Genomic DNA, 20,277 nt, shown 5'->3' with positions numbered 1-20,277 from the left:
ATTTAGGGTGAGTGGATGAAGTCCAATTTAAGGTAGGGAAGATTTTCAGATTCAAAGAACATTTATAAAGATATATTTATAAAGATATTTACATTTACCTTCCTTCAATAATATTAACGGGGCTCAAACTCAAGAACTCTCAGATTCAAAACTGCCTTTTTACCACAAGACCTAGTCCTTGGAGCCCTCCAATGACACTAACGGGACTCAAACTTAGTACCTCTCAGATCCAATACTGTCTCTTTACCACTAAACCTAGCCCTTGGAGCTGTTGTTGTGACATTACTTTAATTTATTGTTTTTTTGGGTACAACATTTCTCTAATTTCAATTTTTCAATTATAAGCAAAACAAGTTGTATTTTTTTTGACATTTTTTTTTTTGTATTTAGTGACTTAAAATCTCTCTCTACACACATCCAATAGTGCTTAAATAAGATGACACAAGTTTATGCTAGTTTAACCAATATTCTAGGTTCGAATTCAGTTTTGAACATTCAACAACATTAATCTTTTTAAGGAGAGTTTTCCATTCAATTGGATCCAACAAGACTCGAAGAATTATTTTCGCAATTGCACGCAGGTGATATCTGATTCATACAAAAAATATAATATTAGTATATATACAACAAATTGTACCTTAGATATGTTACCTTACAATAAAAAACAAACTATAAACTATACCTGAAAGGTTTTCTTTTATTATCATTTGCAAGTTTACACATGTTAAAATTTTTTAAAAAGTAAGTTTGTATCAAAACTTTTTTATTTTATATTAAATAAATAAATTTTTAATAAGTAATCGTTGTTTTCAACAAAAAGCTGCTATTACATATGCTATAATTATAATTAGTTATATGTTCGATCTCTAAAATTATAGTATAAAAATGAGTAAATACAATCTTTTATTAATTTTATATTTGTGGGTTGATTCATTGGACTTTTCACTTTTATTTTTAAGATTTAAAAATAAATCACGTATGCTATGATTATTATATATATAAGATTTTTTTATTATGCGGATTGAACGGGCTACTGACGATCTATTTGAGCTAACCCAACTGGATAGTAAATTTTTTAGAAATGGGTTAAAAATCGTATAAAAATTTGAGCTCAATAGTTAAAACTCAAACCTTACAATTAACCGAACTTGACGTGCTCGTCAATATAAATGAACGGTTCTAACAATATATTGTATATGTCAGACAAATCCTAAAAATTCGAAGGCATATGCCATTCTATTTTTTCATAACACAAAGTGGAAGCAACCCTTTTGGTGTCACGCACACAGGAAACACTACAAACCGTCCTCTACTTTACTGTTGTGATTTTATTTGCAGGCAAGCACACTCACACGTGGGGTTAGTTACTCTCTCTCTAGACTTAGATCACACAGAAAGTAAAAGTAGTTTCTTTTCTACCCTTAATAACAGTCAAACTAGTACACAAAGGACTAGGTTCAAACTTCAAAGACAATTCTCACCATTTAATGAGCCTCAAACAATGCACTCTTTTTTGGTTTTTGCTCTTTAAAAAGAACCACTTTTGTTGTTTTTTCCCTAATACTCCAAATAAAACAAAGAACAAACGGACGAATTATAACCTTTGTTGTCACACCCCACCCTCTCAAATAATGTAATATTTATTTTATTTTATTTTTATAACCATGTTATGTTATAGGTTTTTGAAAGATCCATCATCGTCTAACTATGATTAATCTTCATTTGAGCAAATGTTTCAGATTCAAGGTAAGTTTTATCGTCACAACTAATAATCTAGTTTGTAACCGCTTGTTAAAAGCCCTAAATCCATTTAAGTAGTTGATCTCATATTTTGGCTATGTAAATTTCATAACGTAGAAATTGAGTTCAAATTTTGATTGAAACCATATACGAAGGTAGAAAGGGGATTAGAGGTATCGGTTCCCCCAAACTTATTTTAAATTGATTGTTTTGATGGCCTTATCTTTGGGCTGACCCTGATAAGTCAGAAATAATTTTTGATTAAAATTTACTCAAAAACCGATTATCCTAAGAATCAAAGGACTAAGACAAAAGAAAAAGCACCAGACTCTATAAGAGAAAGTGCGGTCAAATTTCTTACTACTTAGACCAACCGAATGTTGTTTTTTGAGAGACAATCAAATGTTGTATTAAATAATAATAATAATAATAATAATAATAATGAATAATAAATGTGAATGAAAGGACATATAAGATTCTATTCAATTCTTCCCTTTTTGTTTGACTATTTCCTTTTGTATTTTTATTTTCCACAATCTTTTTTTCTTTCCATTTTTTTGAATAAGAAACACCCTACTCATCTCTATTTGTACCTATACCTATTTTCTCTGTCTCCTCTTGTATCCTTTTTGAAATCATCAAACACTTGTGTTGGTATATATATATGTATGTTTCATGATCCCTTTTGGTTACACACTACACTATCAAAGTTTTCAGTTCTATAACAAGGATTCTTCTTCAGGTTCCTTTCCCTTTTCCCCCTTTTTGATTCTGTCATGAAAATATCTATTCTGTTTGATAATTGATGCTGGAAAGGCATTTACATAAGAGGTTGATTGACATAAGAATTATATATATGATCTTAACACATTTTTAATGGTACTAATGATTTCAAAATGTCTCAGATTTGGTTCTTTATGAATGCCATTTTGTGTTTTTGAAGTTTTGGATTCATGAAGAAGAATTTATATATATTGCATTGTTTTGCTATCAATGTTTCATTCTTTATTTTCAGGTTCATAAATCTGTTCATGAAGTCCTTCATGTGATTTGTTTTTTGGTTTAGAATGATTACTGAAAAAAATGTATTTTGTGCATTGATTAGTTTTGAAATCTAATGTTTTGAATCCATTAATTTACTATTTACACACCCTTTTGTTGAAAATTTAGATGGACAATGAATTTGAGGATGGCCAAGCAGCTTCTGATATGATGAGAAGCAATCAACAGAGGAAAAAACAGGTTTTTTTCTTCATTATAGTAGTTAGGTGCGATTTCGTGCGTGTGTTCGAGTCTCAAACACTCTGTCATGGACTTTTTTTAATAGTTTCATGTCATGCGACCGATGATGTATTGCACAAACTCGAATATGATGCTTGATTATTTCGTAATTATTCCTTCGAATGTGATTTCAGTCGTTTATCCAGAAGGTGTTGACTATGAGAGAGAGAAATGGAAGGACAATAGAAAGAGGTTCAATTGATTCACATGGTGAGTTCTATTTCAAATTCATTCTAGTTCATCTAAATTAGAGGCAGACAATATTCTCACAATCTATAAAGTTAGAATAATCTTTTTTATTTTAATGGGTGACAAGCATAGACAATGTTAATCTTTTCTTGATTTTTTTATTTAATTTTGAAGATATCATCCAATTCAATACTTCAATTTGCTTTCCTGAAAAGGTGGAATCACTACTTTTTAACATGAAGAGAATGCTATTTTGAATCATTGCTTTTCTGTTTGGAGAATATTTATCACTTGTTTGTTTCTTTTTGATTAAAGTATGGAAGCTTTATGCACTTCTATCTTATGTATAAGCATGATGTTTTTAAAATACATTTCCTATCTGTAAAGATGATGATATGAGCTGGCCTAACATATAACAGAAAATTCACATTGACTATATGAAATGTAACTACCAAAGTAATTTTTATTTTTTTAGAAGTGTAATAAAATGAAGAAAAAATGGTGCATGCATTTTGTTTTGTTAATTACCACAACATCTCATTTTTACCTTGGCAGAATTTTTTTCTTCTTCAGATTATTGAGAAAAAGAATATACCAATTTATTTTGTGCTCAGTGATATTTTATCTATAACCTGTGGTTGAGAGAATTATTTATTCTAGTTTTATTCTTTTAGGAAGAATATTTGGAAAATTGGCAAAAGAAAAATTAATGTTATGATGGCATAGTTTGATTTTACATGTAGAGTAATAAGATAAGGTGGAACATCTAGTGATTTGATCCAAATTGCAGAATATAATAATATTTTAACATTTAAGATGAAAATACAATTTCTTATCTTTCTTTGTTCTTCTTCATTATCCACAATATACTCTTTACTTTTACTGTATGAAAGTTCTTTTGTTACTGGTGGAGGATGTTCAAGAATAGAATAAACCTTATACTACACATTTTTCAACCACTCTTTTCATTATAAAATAGTTCCTCTTTCATTTTCTTTCTTGCAGAAGAAATTTCTGATCCATCCATCCAAAATCAAGGCTCAGTACCTTCCATGTCTTCTTGTGAAGCAGTTCAGAATTTCAAGTAATTAAAAGATTTTCTTTATAACTTCATGCTGTTAAAATATCTGTGACAATATTAACTATAATAGTTATTTGCCTGTGCTTTGAATCATAGTGTTTTCGCTGCAACATGGAACGTTGGAGGTCAATGCCCAAGTGGGAACCTTGATCTGAGTGATTTTCTTCAGGTTCGAAATGAGCCGGATATGTATGTTTTGGGGTATGCTCTCTTTATCTCTGCACGCTCGCGTGTGTGTCATGATTTTTGATTTTAATTCATGAAAAAGTTCGTAAAATTTTTTTTCCTGTTTTTTCAAGGATGTTAACCAAGTATCCTTCCTTGCATCGATTTATAAAAGAAAAGACAATTAATCATTTGATCAGGGATCCTTAGTTTCGGTTGATCACTGAACATGCTTAGCACAAGATATGATTTGTTAGGCACCAGTGTTGTCAATAGCAGCTATGATGTGCAATAGTGCTATAGCATAATGGAATTTTCGCAAATCGCTATTGTTCTGTTACACACTGTTTAGTACAAAATGTTTTCAAATAGAGGGTATAACGGCACTATAGCACTGTTGCGAAGCGAAATTTGAACAAACTGTTATTTTTTGCGATCTGTAATTTGTAACACAGTTAGGAACTAAAACAGTATAGTTGATGATTTCTGCTCTAATTTATTCTAAGTATGATTTTTGTTTTTCAAACTTGTTAGCTTTCAAGAGATTGTCCCTTTGAATGCTGGAAATGTGCTTGTATTAGAGGACAATGAACCTGCTGCGAAATGGCTTGCCTTAATCAATCAATCACTCAATGGTCCTTCAGATTTCTCTTCAAATAAAGGGCTAAAACCCACTGCATCATTCGGTGGGTCATTGTACTTCCAAAAGCCTTCTCTAAAGAAGATCAAGAAAACTTTCAAGAAATTAAACGGAAAGAGGCTGAAAAGTTGTAACTGCATACTTGAAATGGAAAGGAAGGCTGCTAAGGATTTTTGTTTTCGTTGCCAAGAATCAAATGTAAATTTAGACGATTCTTCGACAGAAGAGGAAGATGACAGTTATCCGATTTCCGTTGCTTTGGCTACTAATCAAATGAAATACAGTCTTGTTACTTGTAAGCAAATGGTTGGAATTTTTGTTAGTGTATGGATGAAGAAGGAACTTATTCAATATGTAGGACATTTAAGAATATGTTGCACTAGTCGCGGTATCATGGGATGCCTCGGAAACAAGGTAGTTAAAATAAAGCTTTTTTCTTTTCTGTTTCTCTTTTAATGCTAGTGTTTATGAGCTATAAAGCATCAATGAAAAACAATACTTTAACACAAGTGTTACCAATTGTTTTTATGGTGCTGCAGGGGTGTATATCTGTGAGCATGTCATTTTATCAGACAAGTTTTTGCTTTATCTGTAGTCATCTGGCGTCGGGAGAAAAAGAGGGTGATGAGCTACGCCGAAATCTTGATGTCATAGAGATACTAAAGAACACTCAGTTTCCTAAGATTTGCAAGAATCAGTACAGTAGGATGCCTGACAAAATTTTAGATCACGAGTAAGTATCATTCAAAACTAGTTTTAAAGTTATAATGCAGAGACTTTTTGATTATTTTATTATAACTGTTAGTTATTTTCATGTTTATAGTATCAAAATTTCTGATCATATCGTAAAAAAAAAAAAAAAAAAAAAACTCCAGCCGAATTATATGGTTCGGGGACTTGAATTACAGAATTTCTTTGAGTCGCGATGTTGCTAAAAGGCTTGTGGAAATGAAGGATTGGCCTGCACTATTTAACAAGGATCAGGTACATTTTGTACATTTATTACAGAATTTTTTAATGTTTTTTTAGTGCCTTTCTGTTACTTTTCTGATTATACATTTTGTATATTTACTTATTTTTCACAGCTTAAAATGGAAAGGGAAGCTGGTCGTGTATTTAAGGGGTGGAAAGAGGGGAAGATCTACTTTGCACCTACTTATAAATATGCATTCAACTCAGATACTTATTATGCTGAAGGTGTAAAGGTTTCAAAGAACAAAAGGAGAACTCCAGCTTGGTATGTGTCAGTTTGAAGCAATTTTATTAGTAACGGTCCGGAGATTGAACCAATGATACCTTCGGGTCATGGTTCAATTGGTTCAACAGTAATATAAATAATTAAAAAATATTTTTCTTAAACAAAACGGAATAAAACAAACCAGTTGAGCCAATTCGATTTGATCTGGTTCTAAGAGACGGAGACCTGACCACAAACTAGTCAGGCCGGTCTGGTCCAGTCCAATTCTTATAACGCAGTTTGAAAAATTTAAGACAAGATAATAATTTCTTTGGTTAAACATGAAATTTAATCCTTGAAAAATGGTACAATATCGTACAATATCCTTGGCGGACCATTTTGTACAAATGAAAAATGGACTACTAAAGTAACACAAGTAACATCTTCAGGGACCAAATTGTGTATTTAGTTCATGTTTGGACAAATAGTTATCAAACTCTTATTCAATAAATTATTATAGAGTTTAATCGTGCATTTAATCTATTCCAAAAATCTAAGTAAGTTCAGCTCAAATTTAAAGATTATATCAGATTTGGATTATATGCGGTTAGGAGAGGTTTGACCGATCCAATCTTGATCAGACACCAAATCTCTCTTGACTGCATGTAATCCGGGTCTGATTATATCTAGTTTATGTTTTTATTTTATTTTTTATTTTTGAGAGGATCTAGTTTGTGTTTTGATTATTTAAGTAATTATTTTATAAAGAAGAAAAAGAATCTAAATGATAAAAATTGCAGGTGTGATAGAATCTTATGGCATGGAAGGGGAATACAACAACTATCATACGTGCGTAAAGAATTCAAATTTTCTGACCATCGACCTGTTTGTGCAACATTTTTGGTAGAAGTGGAAGTCATGTTTAGGGGACAAAAGAAGAAAGTTTCCACTTTCAACTTTCAAATTCATGATCTTGTACCTACAAGAACTTCTTATTATTCTTAGAACCACCAATCCTAACATTATTTAAGGTATTGCAAAATCAAAATAAAATGCATTTTGGAGATCATTAAAATTACTAGTGATTTTAATTTCTGAATTTTAAGACATTGGACAGTGATTTATTTTGTTGACAAATATGATAGTAACAAAGTTTATCTCTTTATATGATAGCATTTAGCACATAATTTCTGTAGCTTATGGCCTTTTTGTAATGCATATTTTGATTAATTATTTTGAGAAACTTTATATTAATTAATAAGAGAATATTTAATTGGTCTTTCAACGTGTGAACAGGTATTGATGTACTAACCACAATGATTGCAAGAGTGAATAGATTTTGCAATTTTTCCGTTCGAAGTGAAGAAGAGTTAGAAGGTTTTGGGAACTTCCAAAGAACAAATTATAGCATTCAGAATTTATGAAGCCATGAAAATGTAATAGAAAATGTGATTAGAACGGTGAATAAACTAAGATTTTATTTTTAAATAATTAGACTGTCCATAAGTCATAGCTTAATCAGTAAAAATGTTAAAATCATTAAATCGAACGATGTGATTAGACTTCAAATTTTGATTCTTCCACTCATGTGTAAGCGATTTTTTAATAGTTTTATCATTTTGTTTAACTAAAAAATGTCTACTATCACCATGCACCAAGAAACAATTTGTTGGCTTACATTGAAATTAATACAACTTTCTAGCTTGAGCGAGGGGAAATAAATAGATTCAGCTAAAGTGTTAAATTGGGGGTTATATTACATGAAATGTGATTTTTTTTTCCCTCATGGTGCTGAAAGCACGGTTATAATTATGCTTACTATGCACAAATGGTGCAATACACTTTATACGGGTAGCAGTTGGGTGACATGACATTGTGACATTGTCCAACTACAATGTCGTAAGTATCTTACTTCTTTCTTTTTCACAAATTTTTTTTTTGCTTTGTACACTTGGGACATTGTGGTTAGCTAATGTCACCAATATCACCAACCACAATGTCATCCAAGTATTATCCCACTTTATACATACCTTCACTCATATTTTATTGTACTTTGTTATAATCTTATTTTTAAAATACATTTATTAATATTTCCATGAACATATTTCAATTGATAGAGGCATTATAGTATGGAGGGGTTTGGGCTAGATGCATATTGAAACATTTCATAGGGTGGACTAACTCGTAGACTTGAGGAACACTTGCGATATGGAGATAATACATGAAAAACTCTTCCTCTCACTTATTCAAATTCACTTCTATTCCATTTATCCTTATGGACATAACACTTCTTTATATAACACATCAGTTTATGACGTAGCAACGAATACTAATTTACCATATATATTTTTTTAAAACATTTAATTACAATAAATGGTGAAGATTATAATGATATTTTAAAAAATTCAGAATACAAAAAATTGGACGAATCTTATTTTAAACTATGTGAATCCATTTTAAAAGTAAATTTAAAATTAGAGTCGTCCAATCTTCATCTAACAACTCCGAACTGACTGCACGAGTGCATAAAATTGTGACCGCAGACGATCTAATTTCTCATAAATGATCTCAACCTATGATCATGGATGTGGTTAATACCATGGATAGTACTAGAAAATCCATTTGTGGTCTCAACACACACATGTGTGTGTGGCCATGAGTGAGATGAGAACTGAGGGAGAAGGATCCATATATGCAAAGGTTGCTAGCGTAAATCCTTCCTTATCTTAGTTTTAAATGATTTATTCTATTGATCAAATAGCTAATTATAACTATATTAACTGATTAACTATAACAATGCTCATATACATATTCTCACTCACCAATATTCTTCACTAATAGAATATGTAAAGACAACAAAAAATATCATATTAGTTTCATTCATGGTCCACTGACACAAACATGAACACTAGACACGACAATGAGACTGACACTGACATGTCGACACCTGCAATAATTTGAGAAAAATATAATAAATGTAACTAAATATGTCGGGGTCATTTAGGTGTCAAATATTAACGTGTGTCGGACACTGAAAATACTACAATAGCATATCCCTTGAATTCAATTGGAGAAGATCAATGGATCAATATACTACTGCATTGCATAAAAAAAGTCACTTAGGTTTGATTTTGTTTAAGCAAAACCTCCATAATCACTTTTTCCAAGTTCATGTATGAACAACCACCAGGTCTCGGGTCTTCGTCCACCTTCATTTGCAGTTCAATTATCTTTTTCCTCATCTTCTTTCCTTTCTCTCCCACCATCAATTCATTGACCAATTTCTCCACCTCATCTCTCTTCACATTGGTGTCAATTTCCATGCCAATCTCCCATTCATTGCAAATATATCTGCATTTTGCTGGCTGATCAGCAAAAAATGGCCAACACAACATTGGAACTCCAGCATATATACTTTCAGTGGTTGAGTTCCATCCACAATGAGTTAAGAATCCACCGATTGAAGGATGGTTTAATACTTGCTCTTGCGGGCACCAGCTCGCGATTAGGCTTCTATCTGAGATTTCATTCTTAAACTCAGATGACAAAACCACGGAACCGCAAATGACAAGATCAGACCTAATGATCCATTGAAAATGTTGCTTGCTATTGGTCAAACCCCAAGCAAACTCTAATAGTTTTTCTGCAGTCATAACTGTCATGCTCCCAAAATTCACATAAACAACGGAACTCGGTTCCTTGGATTCAAGCCAATCAAGACACTTGGTATCTTATTTCCAAAGATTGATACTTAAACTTGACAACTGATTATGTGGACTTTGACTTAAAAGTGAAGATAGGGAACATCCAGGAGAGAACGAACATTCATTACATCCTTCTCAAGTTCATTAGAAGTATTAAAAATAAAAGCAGTGGCTCTATGAGCCCTTCCTGCTGCTTCAATTATAAATTCTAACATCGAATCATTTGTATCGGTAATCCTTATAAAGTCAGGCAGATCCTTCAGTCGAATATTCTGCAATCCTGGAATACAGTCCACTTTAGTGTCCAAATATCCGTTTGTCAGATAACTCTCATCTGCATATATCAAATTTACAAAAGTTGTTAGCTTAAAATTGAATCTCCATACTTCAAACATATGTCATATGAACACTCTAACTATTCTACATATATGAAGAAAGAAAGAAGATTCATTGTTACCATTTAGTGGTATGAGACCTTTATCCAACAATGTACTAAAATGAATAAAAGTTAAAAATGTACATGCATTCGATGGATTAAAGAGAACAACAGGGAGTGAAAGTTCTTCAGCAGCTTGTATAGTAAAAGACATGCTAATATCAGAAACTATGCAAGTAACTGGAGGGACAAGACCAGATGATGCACCGTGCACGGTCATGAAGTCTAGCAAGATGTTCGCGAAAGGGTTGGAGGAAGTTCTTTCTGATTGATTTACAAAGAGCGTGTATGTCTTGACTAACATCGCCATCACCATCCGTTGGAGGTAAACCATATGGAATAGTCTCAAAGCTAAAATCTGAAACTATATCTAACACATACTTGCATGGAATTGCAACCATTCAGTAGAAAGATATTATCAAACAAAATCTTCATATGCTTTAGTAAAAAAAAAAAAAAAAATCTTCATATGCTTGTGGACCAACTCCATACGTTTCAGTTTCCTAATTGAACTAGAAGACACTTGTATTCCAGTACAAGTATAAGACACTTCTCACATCAAACACTTTTGTTGTACAAAGAAAATAATTATGTCCACTTATTTATTTTATGATAGTCTTTTGGCTATTATTTTCCATGCTTGAAATCAGTCAAACATTAGACATAACAAAAATATTAGTCCCTTTCAACAAGGGCTCAAGATTATCTCCAAAGTCACAATTGCATAAAAGCCAAATTCACCATTATTGTGCACAGAATAGTGGATATGTTGTCTTCATTATCAACAATGCCTTCCATAAGGGCTTTGTGTCCTCTACTTTTTTTACTACTCTTTGTTTATGCATGTATTATAATCCTTTATCATGTCTATAAGGTATCAACTTAATGATAAGAGTTTGAGCTTGTAACTCTAAGGGACGAAGTTCAAATCCCTTTAATAACAGTGGTAAAATGGTCATTGTTGTGTCTTTAATTAATAAACTCTTAAAATATTTCTTGAAATTTCAAATTGAAAGTTTTTTTTTTTTCTTTCTATTTTCGGTTTGATTAGTGTCCCCATGCGCTAGACTCAATTGTCGTCTGTTGTTTTCAGCATATTGCTATTTTGTAGCTTACGCGAGGCAAATGGTATAGCTGAATGAGGCACAAGTGTGCATTAAGATCTATAGATATGCTGTTTTTGCATCAGTTTTCAGGGGTAAAAAAGTGGGAATTTTAAGGTAACAAAAAGTGGGAATTTTTAGGGTTAAATGTTGAGAGTATTTTGGGAAATTCTTGAATTATGAAACATTTTTGTACACCTTGGAAATAAAGCATCGAGTCTTTTGGTTAAAAAAACTTGTTGTTTCTTTCCTTCCAGATAACCCAGACAGCTGCCATCCAAATTACCATCAGAAGAGCGTGCGACGATCGCGGTATCCCCGCCAGGTGACCAAAATGATGAAGGTGATCACTAGCTGATGCTGGAACAATATATGAGATACCTAGCCACTGATAGATACGATGCCACACCATACCAAAAAAATCACAATGGATGAGTAAATGATTCACGGTCTCGGAAGAACCGCACCCACCACTACAAGAAGTGTCATCAAGAGAAATGATGCGCCTATGGAGAAGGTTGTCTTTAGTGGGAATGCGATTGTGGAGAAGTCGCCAAACAAATACATATACCTTAAGCGGAACTTGCTTCTTCCACAAATCGACAGACATCCCACACTCTAAATGGATACCCGGCACCGTGAGATAAGAGTAAGTACTCTTAATGGAATAACCATTAATAGGGTTAAGAAGCCACCGCCACCTGTCAATAATATGGTCTTGCAAAACAACATTATGCAACAGAGATGCACACTGGGACACTGACTCCTCCTCCCACGCCAAAATGCGCCTCCTCCACTCCCAAGCACCACCACCATCACCGCACCCCCTACTCTCCATCTGACGCACCGTCACCCATTTATCAACCGCCAAATCAAAAAGGCGAGGAAATTGTACCTGCAAAGGCACACCCCCACCCAATTATCTGACCAAAAATATGTGCTGCCTCTGTCACCAACTACCCTTCACAAATTATCTTTGAACCAACTCCCCTTCCACTCTCCCACACCGCGGCGAATGCTAGAAATCATCCACCACCACAAAAGAGATATCTCTCCCACCCTCCTTCAGCTGCCTCCCTTCCTCCCCGTACCTAGCCTGCAAGACTTGATATCATAAACCTTCCTTATCAACCAACATACGCCAGCACCACTTCCCTAATAGAGACACATTAAACTCCCTCACCCTTCTCACACCTAATCCACCATCCTCCCTCGATAAACAAACAGAGTCCCAATCCACCCAAGAAATTTTCCTAAAATCCTCTTTCTCTCTTCCTTATTTCTCTGCAACCAAACAAAATGTAAGTGCCCAAAAACCCATTATCTGTTGATCACTTTTATTTGGGTCTAAACATCATCAAATAGATCACAACATCAATCCATTTTTATTAAAACCAAAACCAACAATTAATGATGATGATGATGCTTGGTGGTGTAGGTATCATGAAAGAAAAAGAAAAGAGATTGGTTTATTTTTTTAATTTTTTAAGTGTGGTAAATAAACAATATTAAGATTTTAATTTGAATCTAGATTAGGATTTTAACATGTGGCATGACATATCATTAATGAGGCTATCTGACATCCTAGTGGCGTCTATGTGGCATCTTCTGCTTGCCCAATCAGCAAAAATAGACAGTAATGACCAATCATACTAATCGAGCAAAAATGTAAGAATTTTAAAAACATTTTTTGAAATGTAATGACTATTCTTTAAAGTCGCGCAAAATATAATGACCAAAAACATATTTAATTTTTTTTTTAAGGATATTGAACCCTTATAATTATCCATAACTAGTGTATTTATCCGGCGTTGTCCGGGTTAGACATATTCAAGAAGATAAAAAAATTATATGTATGATATCCGCAAATAAAATTTATCACGGATTGGTATAGGATGAATATCTTAATAAATACACACAAATATAATAAAATATACCATATTATAAATACTCGTAAATTTATAGATGCACATACAGATAAAATTAATTGGATTTAATAAAAATATTAACACATCAATAGTAAAATATTAGGAGTCCAATGAAAAAGTTAAGTAAAATTTAATAGATAAGATCAAAAGTTCGTTGAGATATTTATGGCAAATCAAATATTAGCTTTTTCTTCGTTTTCTCCTAAGCTGAAAACAATGATCAGAAGCAAATATAGTTCGGCTTCTGAAGTGATTTCCAGAACTAAATAGCAGCAGATAAAACAGAGAGAGAGAAAGAGGAAAGACACAAAACAATTATACAAGTTCTTTCCACAAACCAGAAGTCACTCCTGTCCACCTTGCACTTCTAAGGAGAGTTCACTAAAATGTAATATCTGATTACAACTGCTCACTGCTAAACTTAGCAAGAGACTTCAAATGCTCAAACACAGCTGCAAGAGACTTCCTATGCTCCTGAACACAATCAAGAGACTTCTAATGCTCAAGCACAACTCCAAGAGACTTCTAAATTCAAACAGAATCACAAAGAAAAATCAGATACAGACTCTTAAGACTTTAGACATTCTAAGATATGAACTTTGATAAGAAATTCTAAGTGAACATTTGATGCAGAACAATTTTGACAGAGTTTAGGCACTTTCAAATTGTTGTTGAGTCTTACCATTCTCTAAGTCTTGACTCCTTTATATAGAGGTGTGAAAGAGACGTTGTGAATTGCTAGCACATCAAAATATAGTCGATTGAAGCTTTAATCAATCACCAATGATCTATTGCCTGATATGGTTATTGTCCTCTGAAGGATCAATTTCAAATCCATTCCCAGTATGTAGGAACATTGTTGCAGGGAGAGCTGTCATTCATGTCTTGTAGCAGAGACACAAACTGAGTACTAGAGATAGTGGTTGTACACTTCGTACAATTGTACTATGTCAACGCTCTTCAAAGAACAAGCATCTAATGCCTTCAAATCCTTTCAAACTAGACGTTGCTTCACTCTTCCAGTCTTCTGCAATGCTTAGACGAGATTAAATCCATTGAACAGCCTTTGAAGCTCTAAGTCTTGCATCTCCTGATGAACTTTAGCTTCTAGTGATCTTGCTTATGATGAGATGCTTCTGATGAACTTGCTTCTGATGACGTCATCACTTCATGAGCACTTTTGTCTTCAGGAGCACTTCTCTTCAGACGCTTTAAGCTTCATTTTTGTTGATTCATTTGCTATCTTGTTCTTCCAGAACCTAATAATGATTCCAAATTTTTGTCTATGGTCCTGTACACTTGAACAAATATTAGCATATCCAATTGACAATTTTTAATATCTTGTTATCATCAGAACCTTCAAAGGGTAATGTTAAACACATTTTGTTCCAACAACGTGGCATAAAAAACCTTAGTTTATATATATAGTATTGATTGATGATTTATAGTTGAAGGATATCATATCGTATGTAATTTGTTGAGATATTTCTGCTACATAAAATATTGCGAATTCAATAAAAAAGTTAAGTAAAATATTTAATAGATAACATCAAAAAGTTTGTTGAGATATTTATGTCAAATTAAATATTAATTTTAAAAAATTAAAAAAATAATAAAAATATTACGAATAAACGTGAAAGTGACACGTGACATAAAATTCTTTAACAAAAGTAAAATAAAAATTTAGTCTCTAAATTATTTAATTAAAAAAAATCTTTGCTAAGAAAAGAAACAAAAGTAAAATAAAAATAAAAAATTCAGTAAATAAATTAAAAAGATCAGTGTCTCTGTCTGTCTTGTCGAAATTGATAAACCCTAATTCTGACTGACTCTCTCTCAGTGGCGATACTATATCGAGAAAGATGACGAATCCTAACAATAACAAGCTACAAGGACAATCACTGCAAGCATTCACCGAAGGAATTGGCTTGGTTTTGAGCCGTTGGTCGGCGCTCCGAACCGCCGTTGAAAATGAGTGGGCTGGCCGTGACACTAACCTCAAAGCTCAAACACTCGCCGCCAATGTCCTTGCTTGGTTCACTCAATCCAAAGGTATTATATTATAATCTCTTTATTTAAACAATTTAATTTCGTTCTGATTTTTTCATTTTTTCTTTCACAGAAACGCTTTATATTGATGACCTTGAAAACTTACTCTTTCAAGGAGGGGTTTCTGTCAATATAGTCATTGAAGATGGCAGCGATGAAGAGGTCTTCTTTTTCATTATTTTCATTGGAATATTACTTTAGTAGTTAATTTGTCTGTATCTCTGCTAATCAATGATTTGGTATCACGGTGAGTTTGTCAAAATTGCGGTGTGGCACTGTGATCTTGTAGAAGCTCTAAAGTTTTGCTTTTACAAAATCACTGTGGATGTCATTATGATTATTTCAAACTCACTACGGATCCACAAATGTGACCTCGATTTCAGTCATAGACTCATATTGATATAAAACTATTGAGGTGCTGTCTCTATAGTCCCTAAACATATCAAAATTGCAAGCATGTCCCTAGTGCCTCTTTTGTTAGTAATTTTAGGGGACTAAGTTGACCGAGGAAAAACACATTCAAGGACTAAATTGGCTGCTTAAAAACATATTTGATGATCAAAATGACTAACAAAAAATAAGTGTAGATTTTTTTTTTTTTTTTTGCAATTTCGATTCATTCAGGACCAATATGACAGCAAGTCACACTTATAGAGACTGAAACAGTGATTTGCCCTTAGTCGAATAGAATTTGTGCTTTGTATTTTCTGCTAACCAGTTACTTGTTGAACATACATGCATGTATGTTGTGCCTGCATTGTTGGAGTGTTCTTACTTTTTATGTACATGTTTGTGATAATAAAGGTAGCCGAAGACCTAATGATTATGTATGGAGAATGTTTAGAAGGTAATTTCAGCTCTGTTGAGCGTCTCAGGGAAGCTAGTCGTAATCCAGCTGCTTATTCTGGTGTGCAAAAGGTAAGTTAAGGCACAATGCATTTGGAATGGAAATTAACTGTTTTATCATTAGATTTGCAATATCAAATTTATGGGCTACGTGTTTGATTGATTTAGGAGGAAAGAATATTCAATTATTACTTGATGTGTTGAGTGCTTTGGTTGTGTTCGATTCTATAACTTTGCATGCTACACGACTATGAAATAATGTGATGCTGCCTCACATTATTATGTGATATTAGGTTTGATTAAAATAGTGCACAGAAACTGCACTCTTTACTCGGTTCTCTATGATACATTAGTCTCATTAGCATCTTTTAGTGCTCTAGAAATATTGCTTTTATGCTATATGTAGATAGACACAAACTCTAGTCTTATTGGCATCCTCTGTTGGAGTACGCTAGATATGTCCTATACTCTCTCTCTCTCTCTCACTCACTCACACACACACACACACACACACACACATACAAATTTATTGGAGTGCTGAAATGTATTCATAAATAAGTGAGAGTTGTTATATTTCTCTGCATTAGAAATTAGGTAAAAGTTACCATGCTTTTTGTGAGTAGTAATTAATATGCTTCCTTGCTTTCACTGACAAAAACAGTGAAGAGATGTGAACGTGTGTATTATTATTTGAGTTTGATAGTACGGTAAATCATCTACAGATGAGAAATTGTTTGGAACACGCAAGCCTAACTTTCAGAGAGGCACTCGTATGTCAACATAATTTTAAACAATTTTTTTCTCTGTACCATTTCCTACCAGCTTTCCCTTTGATATTCCTTCGCACCTCAATCACCTCTCCTATCTTATGCGTCTAACTGTCATGCTTCTAAATCCCCCCATGTTTCTATCCCACTCTTTGGCCAAACATGTCTAGCATCTCTCACGTACACTTTCCCAAACTCAGGCTTAGGCTAAATATCTACTTGACAGCAAAAACTTAGAGGCTTTTGATGACTCACGGAGTATTTGAGTTTGAGTTTCCAGTGCATCCTTGCTTAAAGGAATATTTCAGGTTTTATTAGGCCGGGTTGGGAGAATATCCTGTCAAGAGAAGCACTCAGAATTCATGCTCCCATACTCAGGCTTCCTTGCCTGCATATTCTAGCTCACCTTCCTACATTCTCCCCAGTTTTTAGGCCATTATTTCTTTTTAATTCCTGGCCATCACCCCCTTCCTCCCCTCCATAAAACCAGCTTAGATCAAACCTTTAATTAGATCGAAATGTTCTTTTTGTGGACTTAATATAATAACATTGTGTGATTGTAACTTTGATTGTTCTATGTAGCCAAAAACAACTTGTAGGAAAAAACTTGATGGTTGATTTTCTTGTGAACACCTATTATAGTTAAATTCCTGACATGGGACTAAATGACAGTAATTGTGATTGATAAAAAAAATGACAGTAAATTGTAAATTTGCTATTTATGTTAATTTAGCATGTTTGGTTTATGGATACACATTTTTCCTTGATTACACATGTCATGAGTGCAATTAGATACTTTCATTGAATAATTTTTGAACATTTTATGTTATGCTAGATTGTGAATGGCAATGGAGACGAAGATGATGATTCTGATGAAAACATTGAGGACGATAATTCAGCAAACATGGATGTGGACATTCCAAAATCTGAATCTAACTTGAATTCAATGAACAAGACAGTTAATGGGTCTCAGCCGGATAATCCAGGTGAGGATAATTCAGGTGAAGGAGATGATGGATGGTCTGTTGTCTCAAGGAGGAAAAATAAGGGCAGAAAGAAATAGATGAAATCATTATATTATTAATTTTTAAGGATGTGTAGTCCCCTGTTTTGTTGTTTAAACTATTTCAAACCTTGAGTTGTGTAATTGGGTTATATGCGGACTTTTTGTTTATTTATTTAAAGGAACACATCCATCCTATAAGGTCTATACTGAAACGAATAATAACTCGAGCAAATGATTTCTGGAAATGTTACATCACTTTTTCCTTATATATTGCATTGTATAACTGAGAAAACCTCTAACTCACAATGGATCGGGATTCCGTGCTGTAATTAAGCTCACAGTTTTCACACTGTACATGATCTCGACCATGAATTGAAGATCAAACAATATATATTAATGCAGTAACAAAATCATTCTAAACAAACTCAGCCACACGTTTAAGATCGTATGGTCTAGGTCTGTTATAGCATTATGTTGTAAGAGCAGGAAAATCCAACTGAAAGATGTTGTTCACACTTCACTCAATGCTAGGAAACACCAGTAATTTACCTACATAACCTCATCGGTAGCTGCCTATGGATTTTTACGTCTTTTACTAGTGTCTTTCGGCCAAACCTAAAGTGTCAACATCAATCTTCAATCCAACGATACATACTTTTCACTCATTCCAATAACATACTTCCACTCATTTTGCAAAGTATACCAATTTTAACTCGATTGCCTAAAAATTGATTCTGATTTTTGCTCGGACCAGCATTCTAAACTACACACATTTTCTATGAAACTTTCTTCAAAATGTTAATTATAAATGTGCGACAAATTTTAACAAAAAAAATTTAACAACTGCATTTAAAAAATATATAAAAGGTAGATTAGAATTATATGCATTTTGAACTTAATTTATTTCATTTTTTAATTTCAAATAAAATTTAGGTGAGTTTGATCTTGAAGATTGACCAAGTAAACTTCTAAGCTCAAAGAGTGGTTACATAAATATTTACTACTCAATTAATTTGGTGAAACAATTTTTAAGTTGTACGAACTAGCCGACGGTGTGACGCTCATATTTCTATTAAAGCAATTAAACATGCGAATAATACATTTATTCAAGAAATAGAGATTACGTCTTATTCAAAATTCAAAAACCGATAGACATGTATGTAAATCTCAACAGTTACAGCGGAATATAAATCAGAGTGATCGAATATATACATGCCATGAGCAAATAAATCATGTCCCAAAAATAAATCTCAAAACCCAGACATACGGGTAGTCATCAACAACAACAACAAAATAATAATTCAAAGGAAAATATAAACAACCTAATCTAGACCGACACGACAAGCCTAGATCAGAGCCGACACGACACCGATATCGGAGGAAGCTCCCGATATCCCAAGCAAAGACTCACCGAGACTACTCCTGCACAACGTCTACTCACCCATACAGGCAAGTAGGCGGTTAAAACTACTGGGGGTAAGCATTACATTATCATAATCCAGATAATAATCAAATCAAATAATATCATGTACTTGAATAATATTAGCCATGCATAAACACTTGTACCACAACTTGATAGTTCGTATCCACATATATCAATCACATGAATAATTATCCAATCAAAATATTCATTCTCGACATCAATCATAACCAATTATTATCGACATTCATTCATCCCAATTCATCACCCATCACATAATTCACATAGGACTCATGCTATGATATGCACTTATGGACACATAAATGCATGCGGTACCAAATCTCAACAAGGTCGTCACCTTTCGATGCCACTTGCACATCGATTGTAAGGGCTCACACCTGCCTTACAATAATCTCGAAGTAAAAGAGTCATCCCTTTTACAGCAACAACGACTATGATGCATGGACATGTGTAATGACTCGATAATGCGACAACAATTCTCAATCTCAACTCAATATATAGGACAACACCCAATTATATTGATTATCTCCACAACATTGCATTACCAAGAAAACATGCCCACACACAGTTAAATCATAGTATTCATCATCACACAAACAACTTGATTATCAACAATCAACAATATCTTTCACACAATTCACTTATCATATGAATATTTCACCACACTATCTTGGAACGAAACAACTAGAACAAGTCGAACACTATTAACCAATCTTATCCAATA

General features: G+C 33.3%; 3 protein-coding genes across 4 annotated transcripts; 2 read left to right on the top strand and 1 right to left on the bottom strand.

Moving 5' to 3' along the window:
• The first annotated feature begins 2,317 nt into the window (after nt 1-2,317).
• LOC11411806 (type I inositol polyphosphate 5-phosphatase 10) lies at nt 2,318-7,857 on the top strand. 2 transcript variants are annotated; one of them, XM_003628048.4, is made up of 11 exons: nt 2,318-2,482; nt 2,911-2,982; nt 3,156-3,231; nt 4,216-4,294; nt 4,388-4,492; nt 4,991-5,510; nt 5,636-5,829; nt 5,972-6,080; nt 6,182-6,333; nt 7,074-7,304; nt 7,570-7,857. In XM_003628048.4, exons 2-10 carry the CDS (start codon nt 2,911-2,913, stop codon nt 7,276-7,278), a joined length of 1,512 nt encoding a protein of 503 aa, XP_003628096.2. In that variant the 5' UTR covers nt 2,318-2,482; the 3' UTR covers nt 7,279-7,304; nt 7,570-7,857. The 2 variants fall into 2 exon arrangements, with proteins under 2 accessions (XP_003628096.2, XP_039685458.1); XM_039829524.1 differs by lacking the exons at nt 2,318-2,482; nt 2,911-2,982; nt 3,156-3,231 and adding an exon at nt 3,949-3,967.
• Nucleotides 7,858-9,392: 1,535 nt separating this feature from the next.
• LOC112417090 (7-deoxyloganetin glucosyltransferase) lies at nt 9,393-9,926 on the bottom strand. The gene has a single exon (XM_024771978.2). It carries the CDS (start codon nt 9,924-9,926, stop codon nt 9,393-9,395), a length of 534 nt encoding a protein of 177 aa, XP_024627746.2.
• A 5,302-nt stretch (nt 9,927-15,228) lies between these two features.
• LOC11407204 (pre-rRNA-processing protein TSR2 homolog) lies at nt 15,229-18,324 on the top strand. The gene is made up of 4 exons (XM_003628044.4): nt 15,229-15,496; nt 15,567-15,655; nt 16,298-16,411; nt 17,942-18,324. The coding sequence occupies exons 1-4, from the start codon at nt 15,307-15,309 to the stop codon at nt 18,167-18,169; spliced, it is 621 nt and encodes a 206-aa protein (XP_003628092.1). The 5' UTR covers nt 15,229-15,306; the 3' UTR covers nt 18,170-18,324.
• The last annotated feature ends 1,953 nt before the right edge of the window (nt 18,325-20,277 follow it).

The sequence above is a fragment of the Medicago truncatula genome, chromosome 8, assembly GCF_003473485.1.
Source record: "Medicago truncatula cultivar Jemalong A17 chromosome 8, MtrunA17r5.0-ANR, whole genome shotgun sequence".
In the NCBI taxonomy this organism is placed as follows: domain Eukaryota; kingdom Viridiplantae; phylum Streptophyta; class Magnoliopsida; order Fabales; family Fabaceae; genus Medicago; species Medicago truncatula.
This window is presented reverse-complemented; position numbering and strand designations above follow the sequence as displayed.